This window comes from Carassius gibelio, chromosome B2 (assembly GCF_023724105.1).
Source record: "Carassius gibelio isolate Cgi1373 ecotype wild population from Czech Republic chromosome B2, carGib1.2-hapl.c, whole genome shotgun sequence".
NCBI classification, from domain to species: domain Eukaryota; kingdom Metazoa; phylum Chordata; class Actinopteri; order Cypriniformes; family Cyprinidae; genus Carassius; species Carassius gibelio.
Window position 1 is genome coordinate 25,526,058 of NC_068397.1, and position 22,375 is coordinate 25,548,432.

At 37.0% G+C, this 22,375-nt stretch overlaps 1 protein-coding gene across 4 annotated transcripts in view; it reads left to right on the top strand.

The window, feature by feature from the left end:
• Positions 1-22,375, top strand: part of LOC127950816 (partitioning defective 3 homolog) — a 72,127-nt gene that overhangs the window by 44,171 nt on the left and 5,581 nt on the right. For all 4 annotated transcript variants that reach the window (XM_052548126.1, XM_052548129.1, XM_052548127.1 and 1 more), the window contains 4 exons: positions 911-1,141; positions 1,284-1,503; positions 4,623-4,730; positions 5,984-6,214. In XM_052548126.1, coding sequence (XP_052404086.1) covers positions 911-1,141; positions 1,284-1,503; positions 4,623-4,730; positions 5,984-6,214 — 790 coding nt within the window. The remainder of the gene's footprint in view (positions 1-910; positions 1,142-1,283; positions 1,504-4,622; positions 4,731-5,983; positions 6,215-22,375) is intronic.

The window sequence follows — 22,375 nt, forward strand, 5'->3', positions numbered from 1 at the left end:
TTTGTGTTTTATGTGTACTAAAAAATATTCTAAAATGCAATTTATTTTTGTGAAGGCAAAGCCGAATTTTCAGCAACCATTACTCCAGTCTTTAGGGTCACATGAACCTTCAGAATCATTCTAATATGCTTAAAAAAAATAATTCTAATGGTCCTTAAGAATTTTCTAATTATTATAAATTAATTATTATTATATATATATAAATATATATATATATATATATATATATATATATATATATATATATATATATATATATATATATTATTGAAAACATTTGTGCTGCTTTAATGTTTGCTTTCAGAATTCTTTGGTTAGAAAGTTCAAGAGACCAGCATTTTATTTGAAATATAAACTTTTGTAACATTATAAATGTCTTAATTTATTTTATTTTTTTAAATCACTGACCCCTTTTTTCATTTTTACATATATTTTCTTTACATATATTGTTGTATTTTTATATATTATTTCCATGGAGGTACAACAGGTTGTGGTGTTGTAAAGCATTTTGTTCTGAAAATCGTATTTAGTCTTATCAGTTTTATTGTAATATTGCAGTATTACAAACGCATAACGGTGTTATATTTATAAATAGCAGGGGCGGTCTGACACGCTTCAATAAGGCAGCGCTGCGTGATGAAGATAAATTCATGCAATCTTTTCTGGCCTCCACTTGCATTCATTTATCTTCATCACTTAATACAGAAACACATCTTCACTTCTTCATGGCTGACTAAAAACGATATCAGCTCATGCGCGCACACACACACACACAAACACACACTCTACATAGCGTTCAGATAAATGTAGCTGCTTTTATCAGGGTTCCAGTTGAGATTTGTGGCAGACAGACTGCATGCATGACTAAGTTGAATGTGCTTTGTGGTTTAACTAGCAAACTCTTCCTCAGGCTCTTCCTCACATGATGTTGGCCCGTCTCTTGGCCTAAAGAAGTCCAGCTCTCTGGAAAGTTTACAGACTGCCGTCGCTGAGGTGACACTCAACGGCAACATGCCTTTTCACCGGCCACGGCCACGCATCATACGGGGGCGGGGCTGCAACGAGAGCTTCCGAGCCGCGATTGACAAATCATACGACAGGCCAACAGCCAATGAGGATGAAGAGGAGTGCATGGACACATGTACGGCTGCTTCTGATTGGCTTAATCAGCGAACGCACTAAAATTTTGTTGTGATAACGGCTGTTAATTTGATCTGCTGGTTTAACTTTTGCTGATAATGACTGATAATAACAGCTTTCCCTTTCTGTTTTTTTTTCTGTAGTGGAGGAGGACACTGAAGGAAGCTCTCGATCGGGGCGGGATTCGGTTTCCACGGTAGCTGATCTCACTCCGCTTCCCGTCACCGAGCAACAGCTGATCAATGGCAACCAGCCTCAAAACGATAAGAAGAAAGAAAAAGGGGGGAAGGACAAAAAGAAGTTAGAGAAAGAGAAGGGTAAAACAAAGAAAGGAATGCTCAAGGGTCTTGGAGAGATGTTCAGGTAATTAAAAGCAGATCTGAACAGCTTTTTGTGTCAGATAAAAGAGACTAAGAAAAATGATGATAAGAGCGCAGATGAGCCCAGAGCACTTTTTTTTTCATGTCCTTAATTACCTCAAAACCCAACAATAGAATAAAAAGCCTAGTGAGCTGCCCACGACGCATCATAGGCGTGTTCCAGTCTCAAAGACTCTGCCAACAGTAGGCAGAGCAACAAAATTGGTGAGAGATGTGAATTATATGAAAGAAAATAAGTGGTGTTTGGACAGGCAGATCTTACCGGCACATTACTAAGGTGGCAGGTTGCAGTGCTATTGCAAAGGCGTTCTGGGTGGTTTCTAGTGTGTTGTTAGGTGGTTGCTAGGGTGTTCACAATTCACAGAGTTTCTTAATTATTCTATTTTCTAGTTATGACCTAAAGTTGCCTTAGCAAGCTTCATGCTGCCTCATGACATAAGAAGGCTCTCTGCCAAAACATTACATGTCTTTGATGATTATAATCCCAGAATGCATGAAATAAATACAATTTGATTATAAAAATTAAAGGGGTGGTTGATTTCGATTTCACTTTTTTAACGTTAGTTATTGTGTAATGTTGCTGTTTGAGCATAAACAGTATCTGGTTAAAGTTCAATGCACATGGAGAGATTGTCTTTTGATATTACGGCAGTTTAATGCCTACAAAAATCAATTTGTAGGGACTACAACAAGTTACTTCCTGGGTTTGTGACATCACAAACCCTGATAAACCCCACCCCGAGAACATGCAACGAAGTGGGTGAGGGCATCTTCTTTAGAGAAGGGGAAGAGTAGTTGCCACTCTGTAAAAACTAGGGGTGCATGGAAAACTCTATTCGTTTATGAATCGTGGTTCTGTCTTCTAACGATTAATATAGATACACAAGATTCCAAGTCATTGTTCTAAAGCAGCGGTTCTTAATCCTCTTCCTCGAGTCCCTTGCTCTGCATTCCTCTCCCTTTCTCTTTCTCTTTCTCTCTCTCTATCTCATTCAGATCTTCAGCTCCATAAGTGAACTGTGTTCCAATTATACATTTTGTGTATATAGACGGAGATATTTTTCACTATTTTTCACAGCCATGAGAAACGTTAAACATGGGTGAAGTTTCCGTACTGTTTTAAAGCTTTAATCAGGATAAAACCATATATTAAAAGCTAACATAAGCAGAAGCATTCACACATAACAGCGTATCTAAACATATGAGACAACAACAAACAAACAAAAAAACATACCATTAAGAGCCATGCTTACACAGGTTCTGCACGATCCTCTTCACTAATATTCTCTGTGCCTCATTCAGGATCAAATTAAATATACCATATTTTCCAGACTATAAGTCACACTTTTTTTCATAGTTTGGCTGGTCCTGCGACTTATAGTCAGGTGCGACTTATTTATCAAAATTAATTTGACATGAACCAAGAGAAATGGAAACCAATAGAAAACATTACCTTCTACACTCGCGGCTGGAAACGGTAATGTTTTCTCTTGGTTCTAAATAAATGCGACTTATACTCAAGTGTGACTTATAGTCCGAAAAATATGGTAAACAAGGCTATTGTTTACAGTACAAGCGGAGTTCATGCACTGAGGTGAGGGTGGGATGTTTAGAGGTGCTCTGGTGGTTTAGCAAATCACAACACATTGGCCCAGTTAACCAATCAGAGCCTATCACGTATTTCAAAGGGAGGGGCTTCATAAAAGCAGGAAATCTTTAGCGGAATTGAATGAGAAGGGTTAGAGCAGTATAGAATAGAAGTGTTGATAGAAAATATCTAACTGAAAATTTTAATTTTCTGTGCTTTCATCATATAACAGCTAGACACAATATGATTAAAATTTGATTGAACGTTGTTATGTTTTTACCATTTAAAAGTTTTTTTTAAAGACGTCTCATGCTCACCAAGGCTGCATTAATTTGATCAAAAATACAGTAAAAAACTTAATATTGTGAAATATTGTAAATAGTAGATTAACTTTATATATATAAGAAAACTTTTTATTAATGTTTAAAACAGTAGTTGTACTGTTATATTTAAAAAAATATAACTTTTTACCAACTAAATGCATTTTATTAAAAAAAAAAAAAAAAAAAAAAAAAATATATATATATATATATATATATATATATATATATATATATATATATATATATATATATATATAATATATAAAATCTTACTGATTCCAAACTTTTTATAAATAGTGCAGTGTACAGGTACTATAGACAGTAGGCAGCATCTCATTAGAATTCAAACTTCCTGTAATAATATTAAATAATTATGGGATTGTAATCTAACCATTATTATTGATAGACTCAGTTTTTTTCTGTTTGTGTGCTCTGTGGAGTGACAGTATGTTCCTGAGCTCTAGGCAGAATGGACAATCACATCCAAGACATGGAGGAAAAGTTTGAGTTTCCATCAAGTTTAGTGTAGAGGTACGAGGAGACTGGAGGGGAGAGAAAGCAAGAACGCAGCTCATTTGAAGCTTTTGAATCTGTCAGCAATAGATAAATCTTTTTTGAAAACGTTGAATATTTTAGCCTGCTTCTGGGGCAGTGGAGTGTTTTAATGGCTGTCATCTGCCTCGCTGAGCCAAAGATACCTGCTACATATTAATGAGCTCTCTACATATTAATGAGCTCCGCCGAATATCAGAACTCAGGTATACAAAGGTATTGGAACTCCTTTCAGCTTTCTCGCACACACTTCATTCCTCGCACTTGTCAGTGGAATATTAATGAGTCTATATGCTTGATAAAACAAAGATTTGCAAAGAAGACTAGACTTTTCATGCTCGCTGATTTGCAGAGTTGCAAAACAGTGATTAATTTGTTAAATGAATTAGAATAAATGGATTAAGAGCTTAACGGTGGTTTAATTAGAGGAGACAGGTTTAAGAGCTTTTTTCAGAAGCATCATGTCCATTACAATCGAAGGGAAACATGACTAGTATTTTGAATCAATAAGCTTTTGATTGCAACTTCCAAAAATGTATTTATATTTTTTTATAATTAAAATAAACTGTTGTTGGGCTTTTGAACAGTTAGTTGAGAAGAATGTGACATCAACTTTTGACGTGTTTGTGTGTGTTAAAGGTTCGGGAAATACCGTAAGGACGAGCGTCTGGATAGTCCGAAGTGGAAGGCAGAGGAAGCTCAAGCATCGGAGGAAGAGATGCACAGAATGAGACTAGAACAAGAGAGGTACACACACACACACACACACACAGAGAGAGAGAGAGTCAGTGCTAATCTTAACTATCATCAGCCTCTAATCAGAGGCATTTCCTGTCACTTTACCTGCGAGCCGTACCCACTTCCTCTAACCTTCTTCCTCAGTAATTGTTTCAGTCCTGTTGTTTGTGTCATCATTGTTTTAAAGCATTATGTTGCTTTTATATTTTGTGTGTGTTTGCATACTAATGCTTTAGCTAAGCCTAATATGTTTTAGTTGTTTCAAGTTCATTGTGTGAATGTTCTCCTGCAGGTGTGTGTATGTTCATGTTGTTTTATTAATAATGCCGCGTGAACCCCCTCCCGTTTTCCCTTCTGTCCTGTGAGACCATGCTGAGAAATCCCCACTCTTTCAATCTTTTTCTTAATCTCTCTCTCTCTCTCTCTCTTGTACAGACCCATTTATCATCTTGCTTTTGATGGGGGTTAGAAAGGTGTTTCAGTATGTTTTTAGGACCTATGAAGAAACCACTGATTTCAGGTTTAAAGGGATAGTTCACAAAACCCATGGCATTGTTCACTTATCTAAAAATATTTTTTTTTCTATACAATGAGAGTTAATGGGGTCTGAACAACATTAGGCATTGGGTCTTTGTCTTTCTGTTGTAGTGTATGTATATATAAACATGTACACACACACTCACGTATACTGTAAATGTGTATATATACATTTCATCATTCAGCGGGCACTTTTATCCAAATATGTATGTGTGTATATATATAATATATATACACTTATTTTCTACATTGTTTATGTAATATAAAAACATGCATTTTTATATATTCATGTTTAGGATATTTACATTGTATATATTTTTGTATGCAGTGTTGCCAAAGCATCAAGATACTGTACAACAAAAAGAGGCAAAATAAATAATGTGCTAGAAATCCTAATAGAACAATGTAATATTATTAACTTGTTTTATATATTAATATGTTTAAGCAAATTTATTTTGTATAGATTATTGCATACACTGTTGCCAAATCATCAATAATAATAATAATAAAAAATGCCAGAAATGCTAATAAAATAATTAATTTAATTTGAATAGAATTAACATTTTAACAACCAAGTATTTTGGTTAGTATCAAATGAAACTAAATTAAACATAATTCATTTATTCAGGAGTAAATCATGTTTTGCTTGTCAGGTCAAAAAAAATTCTTTTTTTAGTGTTCTATCCATCCTGATCTGTCCATTTTTACTTATTATGTCTATGTAGGATCCAGGCTAAAACGCGAGAGATTCGTCAGCGTCAGGCCAGAGAGCGAGACTATGCAGAGATCCAAGACTTCAGCCGGTCCACCCTGACCTCACTTCCTCCCGAAGAGCCCCCATACGCCGGCATCGGCTCACTGGAGCACGGCGGGTACCATCGGATCCACACACCTCCAGACTCACCCTACACACACAAACAGAACGCCCGCAACGGACAGCCCTCTACATCAGACAGGTATTCACTTTAACAACATTGTCATCTTTAAATATCATAGTCCTTCCTGAGCTATCAACGAGTTAACCTGTACTTCTGAAGTCAAGATGCTCTTCTAAACGCTCTCTTTGAGTTGTGTGAGGTGTGGAAAGTATTCTCGAGGGCTTTCATAAAACCCGATTTGTGAGAATGTTTTGTTTGGGTTGTGTCAGAGTTGCATGTTTTCTTGAGACTAAAACAAATACAGGCAGAGAGAGACAGGAAGGCTACTTCCTGTAAGAACCCTCAGGGAACAGGAAATGGGTGTCATTCCAGTGAGATGCTGGAGAATGGAACTGTGGGAATTATCCTCTCAAATCTGCATGGGAAGTGGATCTTAAAGGGGCACAATGTGTGGGTGGGGGTGTTTTTATGGGCTTCAGAAGGAAACATTGTGTAGGATTGTGTGTGTGATGTGTTATACAAACAGTATAGCATATATAGTGATCTTATAGCTTCCTGTTTTTCCGAGTTTCAGCCAATCAGCTTTATGAAGCTGATAGTTGAGACCATGTAGCTAAAACAGCTGTGGACATTGGAAAAGCGCCTTTCCGATGTTTTAAGATATTTAGACTGATTGAAGCTGTTATTTTATGCCACGAGGATGACATTGACATCAACAGGAAGTCATTCTTTAGTGTCTTTAAAACGGCAGGAAAATAGCAGAATCTTTACTTTTAAGGAGCAAATCCTTTTCAACTGTGACAAATGTGTACAGTGTCTTTGCCATTTCCTGTAATATGAATCTTTTTAACTCTTTAATCAATCACCCTAATTAGAGAGAATATCATCACAGTTAAGTGTGCCATTCAATGTTGAGCATAAAGTTTCCTGTTATTCATTCAGATGTATTTTTTATATCTGCATTATGCACAGATATAAAATAACATTTTTAGATTTTAATTAAAACATTTGACACATTTTTTTAAAACCTTTCTACCAGCAAGGGGTTCCCGTAAGGTCATTTTAAGAGTTTTTTTTTCATTTGGCCCTAAACTAAAGCAGACAGACCAAGTCCTTTTTCTTGCATAAACTTGTATTGTGTAAACACTTGAAATGCACAGTTGGGTCCAGAACATCTAGAGGCATTGGTTAGTCTCTGAACGCTCAGGATAATTCCCAATATCAGTTGTGAAAGAGGTTATAGTGGAAATCTAACAATAATAGAATCATTTTTACAATGTCACTGCTTTAGCCAGGCACACACTTATACCCTCACACAAACACACACACACACAGTATCTGACCTAGAAATCAGAGTGTTGTTGCATTCTCGTCTGTCAGCTGCAGTATGGTTTAAGTCCCTCAGTGCAGAACGGTTAAGTAAATGAGAAATATATCTGTTCAGTCAGCAGAACTACTTTTTGAAAGCTGATAAAAGGCTTATACACGCACAAACCCAGTTCAAGTCCAGCTGAGGTGTAATGATGATACTAAGATGCGAAGTAAGGAGTCTTGCAAGAGATGTTTGTGCATATTGAAGGTTTCTCGCTCTTTATGTGTGTGTGCATATCATTTGAATGTCTGTGTACAGTATATTGAAGTTTTTGCAGTAATGTATGGTTTATTTTTTTATAAACTATTTTTATTGCATGCATACTAAGTGTGTGTGAATGTATGTGTATATTACACACACACAAACAATGGTGGCAGAAAAAAAAAAAAAAAAGAGAATCAATCCAACAACAGTTAATGAAGCTGTGCATGTGGCTGATGTCAGAGGTTGTCACTTCAATTATAAATCTCTCTCTCTCTCTCTGCAAGGTCTCTGTCCCCTCACCAGGTTTGATGTGGCTTTGTTGGAACATGTGTGTGTTTGTGATCTTTGACTCTTTAATCCGTTTAATCTGTGTTCTTGTGATCTGTTGATATGTTTTTTTTTTCTTGAATTGCTCAGAGGATTTAATTGTTAATGGAAGGATCAGAGAAATGTAATAGATCAGAGAAAAAAGAGGTGTGTGTGTGTGTGTATGAGAGAGAGAGAGCGAGACGGGCAGTTTAAATGAATTAAACTCAATCTCTCTTATTCATTTCAACTCATAACCCCTCCTCTCTGAGCTGGGATTTGATTCTCTCAGGTTTTATTAAATTGACTCCTTAGAGTTGAGTGAGAGAGTGACGACGTGCACACACACACACACACACACACACACAACCCATTTCTGCATGTTTTTTTTCTCTGTCATTATGAGCAAAGATATCTGAGCCCTTCCTGTTCACATGTGAGCTGATGACCATGGGGCCACTGCCCGTGTCTCTGGTCTCCCACCGCAGCGAAGGAGCCCCTGTGTAATCAACATTCCTTCTGATGAACTTCAGTTGTGTCGGTGTGTGTGTGTGTGTGTGTGTGTGTGTGTGTGTGGTTGTATGTGTGTGTGTGCACTCTTGCTGAGTTGACTATGAGCCCTGTAGGGAATTTTAAAGAATGAGCAGTGCAGAGGCCAATTAAAGCAGCCAAACGCACACAGAGGGTAAACATCTGACTAATCCCACAGCATTCATGCTGAGAACTCACACACACATGCATACACACACAAGTCTAAGCTCATTATCAGCATTCCCTGGCACGCTGCGTGGAAAAAAGCACGGATTAAGAAAAACCAAAGCGTCAGAAACAAACTCGCAGCTTACAGATGGATAAAGAGAGTGTGACACCACTGCTAATTAAAAGAAATAAATGAGTAAAGAGGAGAGCAATGAGTGGTAGCAGAATTTAGATGTGCCACTGTCAGGAAAAAGCCTCCTCTGTGGTTTGGGATTGATTTCTGTTACAAACAGCATATTGTACAATTTAGTTTCAACTCATGTTGAGTGAAAATGTTATGGTTTCTTCCAATGAAGTTGAACAGAATCATAATTTCCCCTCTGAACTTTAGCTGTTTGTGTTGAAGACGTTTTGCTTTTGTTTGATGTTTGATTGGCTGTCCTTCATGTGTTGCTCTGGTTAAGTGTAGTCTGCCCAAAAATGAACATCATTTACTCACTCTCATGTCATTCTAAATTTATATGAGTTTCTTCCTCTGTTGAACATAAAAGATGGTATTTTGAAGAAGGTTGTAAACCAAACACCATTGGAGTCCAGTGAACACAAACTAAGGGAATGATGACCAAATTTAATTTACTTTAGGTATGAAACAAAGTCTCAGCTTGCAGATTTAGTCAGATTTATACAATAAATACTCTTTTGTTGCTCTTAAATGTGTCATGACAGATAGCTGTAGCTCTTCAGTTCAAGCTGCATGTGATCTAATCTCTTCCTCTTTTCTAATTATAGTGCAAAATAAACATGAATGAATATCAGAAGGTATTTGGTTTCAAATGCGGGAAGATTTTTCAAGTTCAAGTCCACCAGCATTAATCTGATTGATTTGTCAAACAAAAATGGCTGATTGAGCATTATGATTGTTCAGATCGCCTGTCAATCAAACTCTCTGCAAAGGGTCAATTGAAAGAAAACAAGCTGATGGAAAGATTGAATCTATTATTTGGTAATAATATAGGATAACAACAAAATTAGAAGCCTACAAGATTCTGTAGGCTGGCCATTTTTGTCCATGAGCACCACAAAAAAGTACAGAAATTCTAAAAAATGTATAACCTGTATGAAGGTCCAGTTCAATAATAACTAACATCCTCGGAAATAGACATGAACACAACAAGAAGATTATAAGGTTCTTAATAACTGTATTGAGTAGAGTACAGAAAGTGTTTAACTGCCTGTCACTGTATAGTGCTTTTGTAAAAGATGAATTAGCTTGATTTTATCATGCATGTTCAATGTGTTTCTGAGGCCAAAATAGACTGAAACTCTACCGTGAAACATGCCTATGTTTGAATACTTGGCTCTAGGTGGAGCTTGTGTTGTGAATGTTACAGTACATCAAGATCTTAGAACAAAAAAACTAAACCCATCTTTTGGGTTTATATTGGAAGTTATTTTATCCATTATCATAACAGAGTGGATATTTCAGACCCTGCGGCTCATCCATAAACTGCACACATGGTTTGTTTTGGAAAGATCCGCTGAGGGGTCCGAGTGTTTGTAGTAGCTGGTGGACTGTGGTTTCAGCCACTGAGAGTTTGTTTCTGATCGTGGTCTAATGTTTATAAATGAACAGCAGTGGGGTGACATTAATGAAGCCCCACAGCGCTGGTGGTTGAACCATCTCTCACTTGGGCCAAGTTAGATGCTCTAATGATGAATGGATCAAAAGACATTCAACACAATCTAGAGCTACATTACCCTTTTCATGTTGATTTATGTCCAAGACAATTAATAGGATATGTTTTCTCAGTAATTCTCTCTCCCTCTCCCTCACTTGCTTTTTTCCGAAGTTCTAGCGAGTCAATTAATGCTCATTTAAAGGAATGCTTCAGCCAAAAATGAATGTTCCGTCATCATTTATTAACCGTATTCATCTGTGGAACACAAAAGAAGCAATCATCTCTCATGCAAAACTCCGTCTGTGTGCTTGTGTGTCTGTTATTAATGAAAATACTGTGTAGATTAACATTGACAATTGACACGAACAGAAAAACAAATCTTTCTCCTTCGCTCTGTGAACTCAAATAGGCCTCCCATAATGTAACTAAATCCAGTATTTGCAATATTCTCTGATGGATTTAATTTGTCACAACTTCTGATTATTAATTATGAGGCCACACATGCAGATGACAAACCGCGTATAGTGATAAACAGACATTAGTGGATAATAACCATCTGTATATTCCACTGAGACATCAGATTGTGTATTGCGTCATATGGTTTCAAATCTTCTCGGCGTCGTATGCTTAGAGATGTGATGGAAAATGGAGGTCGAAAGTTCAGATCCAAGTCAGAGTGACCCAAAAACCAACGTTACCGAGATCCCAGACCTCCTCGATCTCCACTATGGCCCTAATTGCTTCTGGGACTGTCTCTGTAGCTTTTATTAGAAAGCAATTGCTGAAGGAGGTATGTGGCCCTGTTTACACCTGGTAGCAACATGCTATTTCTTTGTTTTCCAGCTATTATTTCTAAATTATTTCTCGCAAATATCAATTTAATCTGATGACATCTGATGAGCGTTTTCTACCAGAATGCTAATACCAGGTGTAAACATGGCCTGGATTGACTTCAATTTTTTTTTAGAAACTAGAGAATGTTTATTGGAGAAAGGTAGGATAGGATCAGCAGATGTAGCAGTTTATCCATTAAAGTGTGCAATACTCTCGATACAATGCTAGACACTGTTTGGTGAGTGAATTCACCTCTGTATCTGCTGCATGTGAAATGATGGTTTGTCAGCTGTGTGTGTGTGTGTGTGTGTGTGTGGGTGTGTGTGTGTGTGTGTGTGTGAATCAAAGGGTTCCGCTGAATTGAGTTGGATGCCCTTTCTCTGACCCCTCAACAAGATGACCTACTTTTCTGACAGAACATTGTTCTTCTGTCGGCAATGCGCCTCTCCTCTCTTTCCCTTTTTTCTCCGTTTCTTTCAGGATATAATTTCCCAATATGTATGCTGCTTTCTCTGTGTGTTTAGCATTCTACAATTAAGAATCAAGTTTGTGTGTGTTTTGTTCTGTTTATTTTTCTTCTAGGGTGTCAAGTGTGACTGTTTCCAGAGTAGATCTTGCATCTTTTGCAAAACACACCAGGTGTAGATGAATTTGTAGCAACTTAAATCTAGTGAGATGCCTTGATGTCTGTCGTCTACCGCGCATTGTTATTTGTGTGCTATTATAATATTAATATTGTGATGGATGTTTCTATTTAGATTCAGTTTTATTAAATTTAGTACGTCAAAAACTAATTTCAGTTAATTGCCAAAGCAACATTTCAAATACAGAAAAGTATGATTTATTTCAGTTAACAAAAACTTTTTCATAGTTTAATTTGTAGTTAAGAAACTTTCCGATTCAGAAAGTTACATTAGAAATCGTAGAAATAGTGCTCCTCACGTGGCTCACAATTGAGCTTTACGTTCGCATGTTGCTAAGCTAAAAGAATTAAGCTAATAAGCATATAAATGTATGACACATAAATATTCTGTAAAATAGTTAGCTTTTTGTCACTGCTTTTGGTGTTAAATTAAATTAAATTATTTAAAATTGGCAAATTTTTTCTCTTTTTTTACTGCCAACTTTTTCCCCAATGCAGGCATCTCACTTTAGATATCATGTGCATTTTGACAATCACAGAAATCACATGGACTGGTTCAGTTAACATGTTGTGTAGGTAAAGTCAAGCTTACAAAATGCAGTTCAGTAACAGTCAGAGGTTTCCAGTAAACCACGTTCAGCTGCCTGCAGACAGTTTTACTGGTGATAGGTGACTTCATATTTCAGAGAGAAGAAGTGATTCCAGTGTGACATTAAAACTGTCCCCCTGCAAGCACGACTACATGTTCAGATTTAATTGGTTCTGTTGTCGCTGCTCGCGCTCAGTCACGCTGTGAGCTCTGCTTGTGCTTGTGCGTTTATAAGACATTAGCTTAGAAATATTATCTCACTGTCTGTGTTGTTAATGGCTGCTGTAGAACGTGTCACTCAGATGAATGAGTCATTAGGAGTTTATATTTGAACGCTGTAACTCATAATCATGACTTGAATATAAATATGAGCTGATTTTGTCAGAAGCACTTCCTCAGCCTGTGTGTGACAGTTAACATGGTGTTTCCTGTAGGTCTGTTCACAGCACACGACCTCACTGACCTGAAAGGTACAGTGAAGTATGTGAGGTGTCGCTAACAGGCCGACTGCTGGAGTTACAGGAAGTACAGAGAGCCAATTAGAACGTTCAACAGATCGCTCACACACACTCACACCTACTCAATCTCCCCTGTGAAGACATTATAGCCCTGTTCCAAACCCAAGCAAGCTGTCTACTCTACTACATTATGCAGTTTTCTAATATGCCTGGTTTTGGATAAAATATAACACAGTGTTGCATGCAGGTAAACTAGAAGGCATTCTCCGAATGCCAGACTTCTATTGCATTGTTTATCTCTTTATTAGAAACTAGAGAATTGCTATTGGAGAAAGTTAGGATAGGATCAGTACATGTTGCAGGCTGGACTCAAACCTGCATCCACCACATTAGTACCATGGCTTAATGTGTCAGGAACTTAAAGTCCCATGCGGAAGTAAATTGAGAATGCTTTTCAAATTTAAATCCAAATCCTGAAATGTCATTAATTTAGTATACAGGAACTACACTTTATTTAAATTTAACTTAAAGGAAGTGAAATAAAAATTCATGTAATTTTTTTTTTTTTATTAATTACCAAGAAAAATTGTCAAATCTTTTTTTTTTTTTTTTTTAGTTTTATGGGCCTTTTTATTTATAGATCATTATGGGAAGAATTATTACCTAGAATGTCTTTAAAGTCCGCATGAAATAAAATCTTACCCTATTTATTTTCAGAAATCAATTTTGTTGGTTTTATTGCAAATTATTCGTGTGTAATTTTTTTTTTAATCTAAAAATGTTTAAACCAATTTGATTTTCCAGTAAAATCCTCACAGACTTTCTGTACTTTTCCAATCTTTTAGTCAGTTTAAACTTACCCCTGCAAACTCCCTTTTATCTGCCTCTGTTTTTGAGAGTAACATCAACGTAACAAAATTTAGTTAGCAAATGCTACATAGAATGTTATTCCGAAAATCTGTTACACTCAAGTTTGTCAATAAAGAAAATATTTTTCTGTTGCCACTTCCATTTAATTTCAAGTTTGTTGAATTTTCCTTTAATTGAATTTCAATAAATTCCATATTGAAATCCAAATTGCTGTCATTGACAACTCTCATTTAGACTACTGCGCCATTAGCTTAGAAATATTCTAGCTCCAAACTCTATAGAAGTCAACCAGTGCCTAGATATTGCGAACAAAGCATTCTTTTTCACCTAATAGGCTACTTTTTTATTCCTGCTTTCACTTTGCCTCTTTGTTTGTCTCACTTTTTTTTAGTGTTGAGCCTTGTTAAACTGACCTCATGTTGACATGTTTCGTTTACACATCTGTGTCGTAGACATATAAATGTTTCCTTCCAATGTTAAGACACTGATCCTCAAAGCCGCTCTAATGATCAGAATGGGGACTTACTCTCTGCTGCTATCGATCGGACACACACATCTCTCACACATGATTGTGTTAGCAGAAGTAATGAGAAATCAATAAGTACTGACTCCCTTAAATGCACAGGATTAATACTATTAGTAGTCCGTACGCAACAGTACACACACACATACGCAAACACGCACTCCTTGCCCGTAAACCGCCAGTCCATAAGCCTTATCTTTTGGTCACATTAATGAAAGCTCTTCACCCGCAGTGCACCCTGGTAACCACACCACACAAATCTGCCCACCTATGCCTGACTGTAACCATGGAAACCACACACCCTTCACTCACATTATTCCTGTAACCGTGGAAACCACATGTAAACCACTAAAGCATATTGATGTTTTCAATATTTTTTGTTTTAATTAATTGTTTTAAAAAATGCATTTATCATGAAATTCTATTTATAAATGTATAAAATAAGTAAGACTACTAGCTCACAAACTCACTTTTAAGCTATTGTGATACTGATTGGGATGAACACGAAGAAAATGTTACATTTCTCTTGAATTTTAAATTCACATTTCCGTCTGCTGTTTGCAACCGTACCTAAAACTGCTCTGAGTGAGGTGTTTTCACACCTGATACACCTGCAATCTGTTATATCTGTCATCCCTGTATGCAATATGTGAATGTGGCGGTACAAGTGGCTGAAATGAATCATTAAATAGCAACTGAAAAATAGTGTGCATGCATTGTACAAGATCAACCAACTGTTTCGTGCGAGAAGGAGGGGTTTACGATGCAAATACACCGCATGTATAAGGCCTTTAGAGGGCAATAGGAAAACAAAGACAAATCCCGGATATTTCAGGCAGTTTAGAATTCCCGTCTGTTTGTGCATTGAAGTGTGTGTGTGTGTGTTTTCACTTGGCATTTTATACTTGATAGTTCTATAGTCTTGGGGGTTTCCTGCTGATTTTAGTCCAGTCAGGGTGAGAGGAGGGCAGCTATATTTTCACTGCTCTCTCTCAGTCTCTCAGACACATCAGGAAGAAGCGTTGATGGACGTATTTGTGGAAATGTCACCTCCCTTGCTCCTAAAGCTCATATTGTCCCCCAGAGGATGTATAAGTATCTATACTAAGAGTTATTCACACTGGAGGGAATTTTCTGTTATAATCATAGAATTCTTTCAAATGTGATTACATTTTCTAGTCAGTTTTTTAGAAGCAGTCCACCTCCTTCCTATTTTACTATCACTTGCATCATTATTGCTCATAGTAAGTATTAAAATTTAAGGCATCCTTGACATTTGTGTTTCAAACCTCAAATTGTGCAACTTTTTTTTTTTCACTTTGGGGTTTAACACGTAAAAAAACAGTGTGGATCAAAGAATATTACACTTACATAAAACATACTATGGCAGTATGCCTTTGTACATATTTAGAATGCAAATCATATTTGAATGATTTCTGAAAGATCACGTGGCTGCTAAAAATTCAGCTTTGCAAGCGCAAAAATAAATTAACATTTACAATCTGTTAAAATAGAAAGTTTTTTATTGTGATTTTTTTCTTCAAATTTTTACTGTCATTTTTATATTATAAAACTCATCCTTATTGAGTATACGTGACTTCTTTTAAAACAAAATGTGACCCTGGAGCACAAAACTTAAGTCGCTGCCGTTTATTTGTAGCAATAGCCAAATATATATTGTATGGGTCAAAACTATCAAATTTTTTCTTTTATGCCAAAAATAATTAGGATATTAAGTAAAGATCATGTTCCATGAAGATATTTTGTAAATTTCCTAGCATAAATATATTAAAACGTTTTTATTTTTTTATTTTTGTTTTTGTAATATGCATTGCTAAGACCTTGATTTGAACAACTTCAAAGGCGATTTTCTCAATATTTCAAATAGTTGTATATTGGCCAAATATTGTCAGATCTTAATAAACCATAGATCAATGGAAAGCTTATTTATTCAGCTTTTAGATGATGTACAAAAATAAACTTTGATAAATTGACACTTATGACTGGTTTTGTGGTCCATGGTCACATATAAAGACAAAAAAATCTTAATTATTCCAAACTTTTGGCCGTTACTGATTGAGGGTCTATGTGTGGTTGAAAAAAAATGTCCTATGTCGGTTCATAAAAATAGTTTTTCTTCATACACTATTTGATGTGGTGACTGTATTGGTGTTTTTTGTTTCTTTGATTGTTTCCAACTGTCTATTCACATTTTTTTGCTGTCTGTGTGTTTTTTTTTTTTTAAAGCACACGAAGATGCAAACTCATCCTGAACCTGTTTTTGATTTATTTCCTAATTGGACATAAAGTGAGTGATTCCTGCAAGTGTTCAAAGATCAGAAACACACACGTAAACATTCTTCTGTCTTCAAAGGTGAAGTCTGTCTACCACTTTGCTACGCAGTGTCTCATGGGAGCTGAACCCCACTGCCTCCGACGGTGCTGAAATCAATCATAACTGTTTATCCACGCACACACAGGTCTCTGTGACTCTGTGGGCGAGTGCGCAAAGGCCTCTTGAGCCATTTACAAGACAGATCCCACACAAGCCTAAACTGCACCTCTGGACCTCGACCATCTGTGTGTGTGTGTGTGTGTGTGTGTGAGTTTGTATTTATGTGAAGGTCATTCTTTGATGTGACTTAAACTCAAGGCTCAATGGGCCACTATAGCCATTCCTCACATACTGCCTGAAGAGTTTATGCTCCCGTATGTTTCAAATTAGCTGCACATCTGACATAAACACAACACCATCATTTAAACAGATACTCACTCTAACCTTCAAAACCCTTTAAAGATGTTTTCCTACTGTGTCATCAGTACATCAGTGCCCTTTAGGCGGAGTAACTCGACTCTCTGAAAGTCAAATGCTGATTTAAACGCCTTATTAAAAAGAAGTGATGGGATTCAAAGTGCTGTACAGTGTAGAACCACAATTAAAGCCTTGACAGCTCTAACATTAGCAAGAGTTAAGGACTTAACAATGGTTAATTGAAGCAGTCAGTACTGAAATACAGTTTCATGTGCTTGCATTTGTAAACGGAAGCCAGGAAAAGTAAGAAAATTAACTTCATTTGTTTATTGGATTAGAAAATACTTCAATAATGTAAAAGCTGCTTGAACAATATAAATATACGAACAGCATCCCTGTTTGATGTGAAAGTATCCAGGTATCGTGTGTGTGTGTGTGTGTGTGTGTGTGTGTGTGTGTGTGTGTGTGTGTGTGCGCGCGCATCTGTTTGTGTTTAAAGGGTTAGTTTATCCAAAAATGAAAATTATGTCATTAATAACTCACCCTCATGTTGTTCCAAACCCGTAAGACCTCCGTTCATCTTCGGAACACAGTTTAAGATATTTAAGATTTAGTCCAAAAGCTCTCAGTCCCTCCATTAATGACATAATTTTAATATTTGGGTGAACTAACCCTTTAAGTGTGTATGATTTGCTACATTTCCCATATAATAATGTCTCCACATATTGTTTGTTTTACTGAATACAGATAACAAATATATTTATATGTAACATCATGATATAGCCAGTAACCTGGTATAGAAAAAGTGTACCGTTTTTAAATGAGGGTGAAAAAACAAGACCTCTTATAGCTTCAAATATCAGCCTTATCGGACTGATGCCAGTAATTTGAACAAAAAACAGATATGATTTTGTCAATATAGTCAATGCTTTGATTTTTTGCTTTTGTGTTTATCTTCCTCACAAGGTGTCGAGTGCACAGAAGCATTTGTGCACTTATAGCAAGCACTGAACTGCCTAAAATAATGTGGTCTATCCATTTCAGCAGGAAGGCATGGTTACCACGGCGATAGTGATTCTTATATGCTCTAATGGCGACAGGAGGTCTTTTAAAGTACATTAAAACCGACGTTATCACAATTCCTGACATCACATGCACACTGCTCTCAAAGCAAATTATGAGCTATGATGAGACCATATGTCTCCAAATCTCCTTTCACAAGCTAGAAGCTGTTTACATATTGATATTAGAAGCTGCATTATATGCTCGGGCGGGACATTCATTCCTTTTATGAAGAGATCTGTCAGAGAGAAAGGTTTTATCTGCTCATATCTATCTTTTTGTGTATCAGTGGTTTTAAAAGCTTTGCTGCGTGACTGTACGCAGAGACTTTGCATCCTCTAGATGAGCCATTTTAGTAATGAGTCCTGCAGATCTTAACATTCATTATAATCAGACTTCTCATTCTGTACACTGGGTTAATGCTTGATGAGGCTGTGAAAGGATGAACGCAGTATGAGGTTGTGAGAGGGTGATTTCTAAATGTGGCTATGAGAGAGTGAAAACTAGAAGAGGCTTTGGGAGGGTAAATGGTAGATGAGACAGAGAGGAAGAACTGTGAGGCTGTGAGAGGGTAAATGCCAGATGAGGCTGTGAGAGGGTGAATGCCAGATGAGGCTGTGAGAGGATGAATTGTAGATGAGACCATGAGGGGATTGTATATGAGACTGTGAGAGGATTATTGTCGGATGAATCTGTGAGAGGGTGAATGTCAAATGAGACCGAGAAGAAGAATTCTAGACGAGGCTGTGAGAGGATGAATTCTAGATGAGGCTGTGAGAGGGTGAATGTCAAATGAGACCGAGAAGAAGAATTCTAGACGAGGCTGTGAGAGGATGAATTCTAGATGAGGCTGTGAGAGGGTGAATGTCAAATGAGGCTGTAAGAGGAAAAAATCTAGATGATACTTTGAGGTCATGAATGTCAGATGAGGCTGTGAAAGGATGAGTTCTAGATGAGGCTGTGAGAGGATGAATATCAGATGAGGCTGTGAGAGGAAAAATTGTAGATGAGGCTGTGAGAGGGTGAATGTCAAATGAGGCTGTGAGAGGAAAAATTGTAGATGATACCTTGTCGGCATGAATGTCAGATGAGGCTGTGAAAGGATGAATTCTAGATGAGGCTGTGAGAGGAAGAATGTCTGATGAAGCTGTTAGAGGAATAATTCTAGATGAGGCTGTGAGAGGATGAATATCAGATAAGGCTGTATGAGGAAAAAATGTAGATGATACCTTGAGGGCATGAATGTCAGCTGAGGCTGTGAAAGGATGAATTCTAGATGAGGCTGTGAGGGGAAGAATGTCAGATGTTGTGTTGGACTGGGTTGGCCCCTTAATCATATCAATGATGAATTTACAGTGAAGTGCACTTTTGATTGTGCCGCACTTTCTTGACCACAGAATAGCTGCCCTTATACAGTGCTGGAGAAAAATAATGGGCTAAATTAACAATAAGTGCCCACTTAAACTGTGTGTTTTTCATAAGCATGTATGTTTACCTGTAAAACGTCCTTTTAAACAGATCTGGTTTCATCCCTTCTCACTCCCAGTTCTCTTTTCTGTTCATTAAAGTAATAAAAGACTAGACAAGTTATTACTATGTTGTCATTTCCATCCCTGCTTGGTGTGTATTGATTATTTTGACCTGATTCTGGTGCTGTGAGCTCACAGCTGTTTGATAAAAATGCCAGGAGAATGTGGAACACTGTTGAAAGTGATGCTCTTTAAAGGGATACTCCATCCAAAATGAAAATCCTATCATTTGCTCACCCCCGTGTCCTTCCAAACCGCTAAAACTTATAAAAAAAAGAAGAAGAGATTTTTATAATGTCTCAATGTTTTTGTCTATACAGTCGATTCAGTGTCATTTAGTTGCCAGTGTTCTTCAAAATATCTTCTTTTGTGTCCCGCAGAAGACAAAGGTTTGGAACGACACAAGTTTTGGGTGGATTATCCCTTTTGTTTTGCCTTCTTTCGAATATCACACACCTTTACCTCAATATCTTAAATGCTGTTTAATAGAAGCTAATCATGATATAAACGCAGACTAACTCCAACTCAAATCTCCTAAAAAAGAACTTAATGCATTTTTATAATAATGTATGAAGAATTTTTACCTTCGGAAGATGGTACAAATATTTGGTTAGAATTTTTTTTTTTTTTTTTTTTTTTTTTTATACCTGACTTGTGGCTGTAATTTTGTCAATTTATTTACATTTTGAATTAGTTTTAAGTAGGGGTGCACTGATCGAGATCGGCCGATCATTAATGTGCATCTTGTGACTAGTTGCGCAAATAAACGCTGATGATGAACGTGGATTTGCGCATCTCCTCAGTTAACAATGGCTCTGTGTAGTAACAGCTGCTCTATGTGAAATCACGCACCTGAGGGAATTGACCGCTGATTGGAGAACCGGCTTTACTGACGAGATGCGCATAACGATCGGCCGATCTTGATCGGTGCACCCCTAGTTTTAAGCATTTCATCATGCATACACACAAATATACACTGCAGTCATTCATAACACTCAAACTAGGTTTACATTGAAATCCAATTTCCTTTAAGTTCAGAAATAGATCACATTTATTATGGTAAAGAGAAACTAGTTCTATGGGCGGACACACTTGAGGAATGTTGCATTTTCATAACTATATTGGATTTTCTGGCTTTGTGCCATGCTTTTCATAATTATTTTATGCTCGTCAGTCAGATTTAAAGTATTGAATGGACTACTGAGGGCACACACAAGCCTTTCTACTCAAACATGACTGCTAAATAAGCTCCTCTATGTGTCACGAGTGAATGTGTGTGTAATTCCAGTGAGTCTCTCGGAGTTATGCCACTGTTTTAAATGGCTCCAGCTGTTGGCAGTGAAATAAGTAATCTCATGATGGGGTCAGAGGGACATCCTGTCCGGCTTATGCTGTATGTATTTGTGCCCTGGTAAAAAAAGAAATATGTCAGAACAGAACAAATGTGTCAAAAGTCAATGCAGCTGGCAATGGAAATGTAATTTCACACAGGTACTGTTACTGCCATGTCAGCTCGTGTACACACACTCACGCTGGCTTTCTTTGTTCATCTGGGCATTGTAATGAATTTAGATGGTGGAAGGTTATTCTTTTAGCCTTACCGGAAACATTACAGCAGTTCTTCATTGATTCTCTTATTGGATTAAATGGCTCCATGGTGTTGATGTATTTGTGTGTTTTTGATGAGTTTGTATTGATTGGTGTATGTTTTGGATCAGGTCTAAGTGTTTCAGTGGTAAGCGAAAGAGTTAAGTTGTGGTTTTGGACTGAAAGTTTGACCTATATGTATTTTTTTGTGTGTGTCAGTGGCGCCGCTGAGCCGATGCTGAATCTGCACCGCCACGGCAAATGTGAGAAATTATATTTCTGTTGTGAGTTTGCAATCTGAAATGTGATGGACTGCAAAGTCCTGGGTGCTTCGAAATAACATTAAGCATTGCTGGACTCAAAAACAAATGACTCTTACAAGCCAATTTCTTTGAGAAATTGCTCAGAAAGAGTCTCACGTTACAGCTGATTTGAATCACTAAAATGAATCCTTCACTAAAATTCACTTATCCCAAATATGGCAAAGCGATAGATGGATGGGTGGGTGGATGGATGAATTGATAGGTTTCTATATGTATGTATCTTTCTTATTCTTTCTACTTCAAAATGTCATGATTATGTACAGTTTCTTTTTTAATTATGAAATGTGTGTGCGCATATATATATATATATATATATATATATATATATATATATATAAGAAACGTATGCATGTTTTCTGATTAGTCTGCGTTCTTGAATTATCTCAAGTCGTCTCCTGTGACAAAGTTTATACTGCATCTGTGTGTTTTAAACTGGACATCTGCTCAAGTGTAAAAAGACCCAGTTGCTGTCTTCTATATCGTAAACACTCAACATGTGATTATGGAATTTTAATAAGAGGAAATCTGTCTGGTTCTTTTTCTCTCTCACACACACACACACATGCTGTATTTACTATACTGTAATATAAACTGCCGCTTGTCCATGTCTGGTGAATTCTGCTGCGGGCTTTCCTCATCTGATCTTGCAGAGAATAGGAGTGGCCGTGTTTGTTGCCCATTTAGGTATCTGGACCATCTGTTCACCGTGTGTGACACCTTGACCTTTGTTCTCATAAAGGTAGCGGTGCGTAACTAGGTGACCTTTTACACAGGGTCGCACTTCCAACACCTGTCATTCCGGAGAGTGT